We start from the raw sequence: 8,976 nt of genomic DNA, 5'->3' as shown, positions 1-8,976 counted from the left end.
CTGCAAAGTGCAGTTAAATCAAAAGCATCCATAAACCATATAATTGAGATTGAATTTTATTGCGAATGTGATGTAGATGATGTATGTACAAAGATGGAACAAACGTTTGCGAGATTGCAGGATCGCCTGCGTTTTGCGGGCAAAATAAATAAGTTATTCAAAAGCTATTATAACGTATGGTATGAATAAACTGAAAGTTAATTAACTCGTTAAAAATAGTAAATTTGCCTAGATCGGTTGAGAAAAACACAATTGGCATCATCAAAACTTTAAAATTTCACAAATCATTGATGCACTGCAATTCATATTTTGAAGTTACTGCGGTCGAGCTCCAACAGCACAACTACTTCGTGTATTCGACATCACTGGACGGTAAAACTTGGTATAAATACCGCATTTCATCAGTAAAATATGAGTTCATCTCAAAGAACGCATGAAGTGAGGCAGAGGAGGTATGTTATAGCTCCCGGGCTGCTGGTACATCGATGGATAAAGGGGTACTGACGGGTGTGTGTAATACTGCCCACTAGGGGCAGGAACATGGTAGGGCATCATGACACGAGGAGGCAGCATTGGGTCCGGAGAAAAGTAATCGAATCTGTGACAAAATTGTAAATCAGCAGTTTATTTAAACCCAAACGTGCCTGAAACGCAAAGTTTTATCTGCTTCATTGCACAGTTAACTTTAAATAATCCAACCGCAAGTTACGAAACTAATTCAGTGATCAGAGCCAAAGACACGAAAATCTTATACCTTGTAGCAGGCAATAGGTGAGGTGGGGGTCTGGTGAGCTCTGTCATTAGTTGGGCGCCATCGTTACGACTCCCATTCAACAAGCTGTTATCCTCCTTCATGAGCCTGCTGGTACTCCTGCAACGACACAAAACATCTCAACAATGCGCGTTCCAAGACGTCTGCACAATTGTTCAGATGTTACTCTATTCTGAAAGCGATTTTGGGCGCCCGCGAAAGAAAGCCACACACGACTTTATTTAAAAGTAATTTTAACAATTTCAATATCAGCTTGATCAAATACTCAGGGTAGCTGAAGTGGGTAACCTGTCATTTCAATATCGTCTGGCCTATGACCTCCGAAAGAATACTGGTATTAGAAAGACAACTGGCTCATGGTAAGAAACATTCGGGAAAGTTAGAGGAAAATTGTTACCAGTAAATAAGTTTCTGCGCACCATGGTCTCAAAATGAAACTCCAAACAACCCTCGACAGTGAGTTTAAAAGAATTAACAAAAATAGTATCTTCTCACTTCTCCAAGGACAAAGAACTTAATTTATAAGTGAATAAAAAAATAACAGTTAACCTCTCAAGTACATGTAGCTCCACACAGAGTGAAATTTACATGCCTTTTGACTCTTTTTTATTTCTTTAAAAGTATTATTGACTCAAAAAGAATGTCTAAAAAGACATCACGAAAAGCAACTACGGACAAAGGCCAGTGTTTCGATCTTCCGATCTCTTCAGCGTAGTAAAGTGAAAGTAGAAAGTTGTCTTGAAGCGTTGGTTGAGATGATGGTTTGAAACTTGAGTGATTGTTGTGAGACAATGAGACTGGATTTAAGTTTTAATTTTGGACCTCAGCGAAACGTAGTTTTACAGCCTATTTGAAGATGTGATTTTTTTAAGAGAATTTGTGCTAAGAAATGGCAGGAATTTGTTAAAAATTTGGAATTTGTTAATTTTTAACTTAATTTATGTCTGTGTTTAGAAGACAAATATCAATGGATTAATTTGCTTACGCTTCCTCCAATCTTTTTCCGAACAGCATAGACATGTCGTTCCAACCTGTGTAAAAATTCATAACTTACGTCAAAAGAGATTTTACACGAAACTGCATAACAGCTAATACACAGGTCTGAAATATTCGTTTTGTACGTGTTTCATCTAAATTCTAAACGGAAAGAAACCAAATAAAATAATTTTCTGATTTTTCCACTAAATACACAAATGCGAACCACGACCAGCTTACACGCCGGTCGCTTGCGCAAAGATGATTCGAGTTCACAACATTATACGACACGTCTCTGTCACAAATGCATTAAACAGCTTAAAACGTGATCGCTCTGCTTTTTGATGCAGTGAGTTGGATATCACACTCGTTTCAACGCTAAAGTGAGATGTTATTCCCGAAGTGTGAAACTGACGAAGGCATTGATGCTCGGTTTAAAAGTTGGTGTCATAAATTATCCTCAGTGTTAATGGATGGTTTAAGATGGCGGTAAAGTATCCGCACCTGCCGTAGCACCACCTAATCCTCCAAAGGAGCTGCAAGATGTTGCATAGGATGGTTGCTCCAAGGGATGCGCAGGAGGAACACGGAAGGATCGCTCCGGTTTCAAAAATGCACCCTTGTGTTCTTTTTTCTGTAACAGAAACACTGAAGTTGAAACAGGTCTTCTCAAAAGCCACCATCATGTTTTGTGCTTCACCAATCCCAAACACATTGTCGCCTGTTGCTTCTTCCGATCAGACAACAGCCACAGAAAAGGCACATATCGTTGTTAAAAGTAAACAAATGATGCAGCCCTAGATGATACCATATGCGCTCTTCAAAAATTGAGAAAGTATCTTGGCAAGCTTAATCCTACTAGTTACGTAGGGTACTGGCCGAGGCTTCCGGTTACCCCAGATAAACTTCCGGTTATACAGACAGACGCAAAGACTAAGCATAGTTTAACATACGGCGAAGTCGCAGTTGAGCACCACACTTGAAGAGTATCTCTTTGTTTACCACCTATTGTGAATAGTTTACCAGAAACACACTTAGTGACAGTAGTTCTGCATTTTGAAAGCTTGTGGCTGATTACATAACCCATCTCATCACCAAAACAAACATATCTTCAAACATGAATACTGAATATATTTCTTCATGTGAAAGGCGTTGGTGGATAATTGCTGGAGTTTGCCGTTCGCATTATTACAGAATCAGATCTTCACAAGCAGCTTACCTTGACTTGGTGGTTGTAGATCAGCCAAGCGATCTTGACGTGGTGTGCGCACCATTTCCCTGGTTTCTGCAAGGTATGTGTGCTGATGTTATTTGATGAAAGTGAATGACATCACGTAAAGCTTGAATGTTAAAACTAGTGAAAAGATCATGCAGCTGATACGCACCAAGGAATCAAGACCTTGATTAAAATCGTCAAAAACAAATGTTTAAGATCGTTGACATCATCTATTCTACAGAGACTATTTTGGAATCAAATTCAAGCTTCGCTATTTAGAAACTTTATTTATTAAAAACAAATAAATTGTGGCGTCGTGAAGGAAACAAAATGCTACCACGTGCAACCGTAAGGAACTTCCATGCTCTCAACATCCGAGACACCCACAAACAAATTAGTCCTTTTTTACATTGTTTCAACGTCTGCAGGACTGGTTTGCTGGCAGGGTATATGAACTGTGTAAACTACAACTTTTCAGGAGGTGGCGACAATTGCCATCAAAAGATTTAACAAATTTCTCACATGGTGCTTCCGGTAGCTGGGTATGGAAGGTTGGGTATCTTTCCTGTAGGTGTTTTGTGAAACAACCCTAGGTTGGGTAGGATAAACGGGGTTCGTTTTGGGTTGAAAAGCACCATAATTATACATCATGTTGTAAGGATTAACCTAAAAACACAACATAAAGGTTACGTTAGACATATGCGGTGGACTTTGAAACGGCATTTTTAAAAGAAAATATTGGAGCTTTGTTGAAAAGTTTGGTTTGCTGTGTCACTTCTGTAAGTCTAAATTTACTCTATGAGCTAAGGGAGAACATAGTCTAACATGCGGAAGTTAAAACATGGTTTACTATGCTACGACTTTACTTCAAGAGAAAATTTCGTTACTAAAACGTTTCATTGCACTAACCCATTACCCAACCTTGAATTCATCAATGATCCTTGAATGAATACATGGAGCACTAACAGAAAGTAACACATTCAATTAATTCACTAAGTTTTTTGTAGAGCTTTCGTTACAGGTGTGTGGCTTTATCACTACATTTTCTTATTCAAATAGAATGAATTACCAAAATATTTGTACTAATGAAGCCACAGATGTGTGACAAGAACTTTACAATAAAACTGGTTGAATCAATTTTGATTTTAGCATCTGCTTTTTATGGTCCGTTTGTTTATCCGATTCATTTCAAAATATGTAACTAGGCATGTTATCTAGATATATGGAAATATAACGGCATGGTTTTATCCACGAAATCCAAAAACTGTACGCAAAACACACAGCGAATGCATAGCCCTTACGCAGAACAAACGTGATGTTATGTGACGCAGCCAGAATGCTACAGAAAAAAACACGTACAAAATATGGTCATTTATCACGATCCACTGACCACTACGAAAAACGACATCCTTTTACAGCACCATTTTACCGAATCGACTGTACCACGTGTTAATTGTTTTCGGCTGGAGAGAGCCTTTCCTAATCCAGGAAGTCTCACATGACCAACTTGCAGAGAGAGTTCTTATTGACAAAGCAGTTAAGTTATTGAATTAAAGATAAATGTGCTTTAGCTTTTGCCTTTCTTTAAAGTATGCGTAGGCGGTAAGCATCATCGATGGTCAAGAAACTCGTTTTTAGTTTTTTTATGGTATTTTTTCACACGTGCATGCGCAATTGGTCAAAAATAGCTACCATGTTGTTTTCATAAGGATTTGATATTGTGTGTTGGTGGGTGTGTTGATGCGTGTGTTGGTGATACTCAGTGCACTGTTGGCGGCGTGACGCAGCCAGAAGCTGGTTGTTCCATTCCGTGTGCAGGTAGCTCTGTTGACCTGAAAACGAAAAAGATTGAAAATTTTGTTGTGTTGATCCATAACTCTGCAGTGGAATATATGTATATGGTACAGTTGACGAAGCGCATGTCAAAGGCCATGAAAGCATTACGCAATTTTAAATCTGTGAATGAAATCCAAAATAACATAATGCGCAAAATTGGCAAGTAAAAACTTTTATTAGACCGTCTTATTAAACTAGCCGAAACAAATTAAGAGGGACATGTTTGCTTTGTGACTTGACAGACTAGAACTGGACAAAATGAGTTGTTAAAACTCTTAATTTTTTTTTGAAAAACAATCATTTTAGAACTAATCACTAATTTGTAACAGTTTTAGACCGACTCAATAGCCAATACTACCAGACAAAAATATCTCCCAAAACCCTTGCAAGACGTACCTAAGAAACTTTTATGTGGATTGATGGTTGGAGGGATGGCTGGTGAAACTAGAGAGGGATAACGACGCGAGGGTGGAGGATGGGGCTGTACTGGCGACATGCTTTTGTAGGGGGTGACAGCATCCTGACGAGACGTGGGCTTTACCACCTTTGCCATCGGCATAACAATGCTGCTGTTTCGAGGAGGGGCTTGGATGGTCACAGTTGGTTGAACGGAGACTTGCTTTTTCTCCCGAGGCAAGGGAGCTGAAAAAGTGTGAAACTTTTGATACTAACTGTAGTAAACCTGAAGTTGCAAGTGTCACTTTTCTTAACTGAAAACAATCAGGACAACAAAAAGTTGAAAAAATGTTCTTTCATTGTAAAGGCAATAGAAAGACAACTGGTGCTGCTTCATGTTGTAAAGAACCAAAAAATCAACTGACATTTACGGAAATAACTCAAAAACGTTTTCCACTTCCAAGGAGTCCACATTAAGAAGTACAGATAATATGCAATACATGTTAGAAAGTAAACCTCACTACATACTAGAACTTAAGTAAAATGAAAACTACAAACTAAACTTTTAAAAATTGACATTGTGTTGTTCTGAGGTATCGTTTGCAGTCATATACACTTATACAGTCTTCTAAGATTTAATTTCTGTCACTTCTCTTTTCAAGTTTTGACAAAATATCTGGAAGAAGTTTTCTGGTATCCAGTCCACCAAATTACACTTACACCTTGAGAAAAAGTGAATCTAAATGTTGCAGTAAATGTCACTATGAAATGTTCATTGCTCCTTAAGGTATATTAAGAAAGTTAGAAATCAACAGGGTCTTTTTGCATCACATATCCGCTTGGACAAGTAGGCCTACAACCAGTTGAATAAGCTTAGAAATTCCTACCAGTCTAATAGGCCAGCAACCACTTTGAAAGTTGAGGCGGTTTGAAGCATAAACTTATGATATTCAGTATTCACCCACCTGTTTTGGCAACTTGTATAGTTTTGGTACGTATTTCTTTTCCAACAGTGATGTTTGTATGAGTTCGAACAGCTCTAAAGAAGCTCTCACCACTTGATTTCTGCAAGAATACATTTAGGACTGCAGTGATCTCGTTCTGCCCTCTCAGAAAGGTTTGGATAAGCATTCACTCGCTGCATTTACGATAGTGAAAGCTCTATTTAAACACTCGTTGTGTGGCTGATTTCCTTTCTTTATCATTATGAAGCACTGCTTTTTTGTTTTGTACCACTGAAGATGAAGACAGTTTGTTTGCAACTCTTTGTTCGCATGAGTTTGTTTTGTTAACCATAGTTCAAAATAACTGTAATAAACTGAAAACCACTTACTGTATTATTATCCTCTCCATCGCTTTTTTCAGACTCACCCTGCAAATGCACAGATTCATCAAAAGCAAATTAACAAGTCACACAGCAAAGCATAGAATTTGATAAATCTCTGACGCTGAAAGCATATGGTACCTGCTGTGCCAACAAATAACAGAACAAGCAAAATTAATCATTCAAAATCAATAAGGTTAAAATAAATAACTGGTCAAAAATGGTTACACTTACCAGATAGCCACCACATGCTGTACTGACCGAACTTGCCTGTAACAAAGAAATGTGTCATTATGGGGTTCTTAAAGCTGGTAAACCTTACCAGCTGTGGCACAAGATTTAGCCTATTTTCTGCAAATGATGAATGAGACACTTATTTATAAGAGTGATACCTACCGTAGTTACTTTTGTAAGATAAAAATAATCTATCAAAATGCAATCTATCTTCACTATTTAATGTCTCCTGTTCCACGTGTTGTGAGGATTGGACGCCAATGAATGTCTGTTCTGTCTGACAGCATTTTTCAATGACACCTGATGCTGAGGGCCGACCGGATAAGATCTGTTGACCACAGATATTCATGGGTGTTGCCGAGCCAATGCTTCTCAGGATGTCTTTAAGGGTATTCCCATGGACTTCAATAAACTGAATTTTGTTTAGTCATGCCACTACTTCCATGCATTGCATGGGCCCTTATCAAGGCAGCCTTTTCCATCTTATGACATTTCATCTGCTCAAATGGCATGAGACAATTGTAAGTGTTGTCACACAATACTACACTAGTACAGTGTCCATTCGAAAGATTCTGCATCCACATTCACAAATCAAATCACAAATAAATAAACCTAAACTCACATCTGATTCTTCATGAGCATTTGTTGAACTGGTTTCTGTACTTTCTTCCTTTTTCTTTTTTGGTGGTTCTTCTGAGTTAACAATGTCATCACCACACTGCTTTGACTGCATGAGAAGTGGGTACGTCTTAAAACTTTTTATGCAAAAGCCATCGATAATGTCTTCGTTCACATCACTTTCTTTTTTACGGCGCTTCTTGCGAAGACGTCTCGGTCTATCCATATGCTCGTCATCGGACGTTACTAAAAAAATTGGAAGATTTAGTTATGGAACAATTATATATATCAATTAGATTATAAAACAAATAAAGAAATAACACTTATTAAGAGGTAAACTTAATTAAATTATTGAATTTTGCTATTATTAAAATTATAGCCTATACAGTACGGTATCAATAGAGATATAGCTAAATCACCACATTTCAAGCATTATTATTAATATGTCTGCCAAGACAAAATAATGGTACCAGCCACAACAAACCAGCATTGCAGAACACATAAAAACAATTAAATGTATAGGTATAATACAATTTAATTCTAACATGGATACAACAATTTCTTGAACAATAAAGATAAGCTTAGGCCTATATGCATATATCCAGAACTAGTAAATGTATAGTACTGTTTCTTGAAAACAGTTTGGGCACAAGCAAAATCCACTTAGGTGGACAAAAGTTTTTGTCTCAAAAATATGCCAGCTATTCTTACTATCCATATTCTTTACATTTTTATAGAATACTGTATTTAAAATATGAAAGCACTTAATTTCTTACAAAATAAAACTACTGACCTGGCACTGGTGTACGAGCTTCCCTTGCAGCCCGTCTTCTTTTTAAGATGTTTTTTCTATTATTTTTCATTTTTTCAAATTGTGAACAACTTTAACTATTTTTTTTACTTTATTAAGACTACAGTAGCCTATGGAACCTGAAACAAAACGTATCTTGACAATGTAAAATATACCAATATTTTCTTTTCAAGACATGAGAAAACAATTTAGTGGTGCCACGCTGATAGACATGTTAAGTTTATTACTTATTTGGTTTCACAGATAGTTGATAAATGGCATCACAGCAGTTTAATTGATAGCAATTGAATAGCTTAGCCTAAATTATTGCACACTGGTTTTGTTGAGTTTTTTTTTATTTCCGACCATCACAACGAAATTAAATACATGCCAAACATAGCAGAGGTCTAGAAAGTGATAGAGGTCTGCTTTTCAGACATAAGTCTGCTTTTGTTTGTTGTTAAAAAATGTGCAACTCACACAGCTAAACAAAGTCAATTGATCACAAAATTTATGAGCAAGTGACTATGAAAATATAGCCACAGAGGCTGTGGTTCCTGTTATGGTATCAATAGTCACAAAGTTAAATAAGTATGTAGCCTTGTGGTTTGACAACACAAAAGTAGTTGTGAACCAAAGCTATGGTAAACTCAAATCCCTATCACAAAAACTGAGAAAAACCCACAGAATCTATTCGTTTTTTACTGACCAATGAAAGAATGACAAGGTAACAGGATGCCTACCCTTCTTTTGACAAAAAAGAAGATCAATTATATACCGGTATACTCCAAAGAAAACGTACCGGTATTGAAGGC

General features: G+C 37.2%; 1 protein-coding gene across 1 annotated transcript; it reads right to left on the bottom strand.

The window, feature by feature from the left end:
* Window positions 1–35: 35 nt before the first annotated feature.
* On the bottom strand, window positions 36–8,303 carry LOC145771615 (uncharacterized). Its single transcript, XM_082583330.1, has 13 exons — window positions 8,165–8,303; window positions 7,376–7,617; window positions 6,754–6,789; window positions 6,529–6,567; window positions 6,161–6,260; window positions 5,196–5,441; window positions 4,656–4,795; window positions 3,486–3,629; window positions 2,967–3,032; window positions 2,252–2,381; window positions 1,758–1,803; window positions 755–871; window positions 36–598 (listed from the first exon to the last, which is right to left on the bottom strand). The coding sequence occupies exons 1-13, from the start codon at window positions 8,232–8,234 to the stop codon at window positions 418–420; spliced, it is 1,557 nt and encodes a 518-aa protein (XP_082439456.1). The 5' UTR covers window positions 8,235–8,303; the 3' UTR covers window positions 36–417.
* Between the last annotated feature and the right edge of the window lie 673 nt (window positions 8,304–8,976).

Source organism: Aplidium turbinatum, chromosome 6, assembly GCF_918807975.1.
Source record: "Aplidium turbinatum chromosome 6, kaAplTurb1.1, whole genome shotgun sequence".
NCBI classification, from domain to species: Eukaryota; Metazoa; Chordata; class Ascidiacea; order Aplousobranchia; family Polyclinidae; genus Aplidium; species Aplidium turbinatum.
The sequence above is the reverse complement of the archived record's forward strand: the minus strand, read 5'-3'. Positions and strand labels throughout refer to the sequence as shown.

Bases quoted from the DNA above. Each gene is read 5' to 3' on its own strand.
- LOC145771615 (XM_082583330.1), bottom strand. From the start codon at position 8,234: ATGAAAAATAATAGAAAAAACATCTTAAAAAGAAGACGGGCTGCAAGG. The intron at 6,568-6,753 runs GTAAGTGTAACC...GTGCATTTGCAG, and splicing joins CAGCATGTGGTGGCTATCTG to GGTGAGTCTGAAAAAAGCGA. The intron at 3,033-3,485 runs GTGAGAAATTTG...CATACCTTGCAG, and splicing joins CCAGCTACCGGAAGCACCAT to AAACCAGGGAAATGGTGCGC.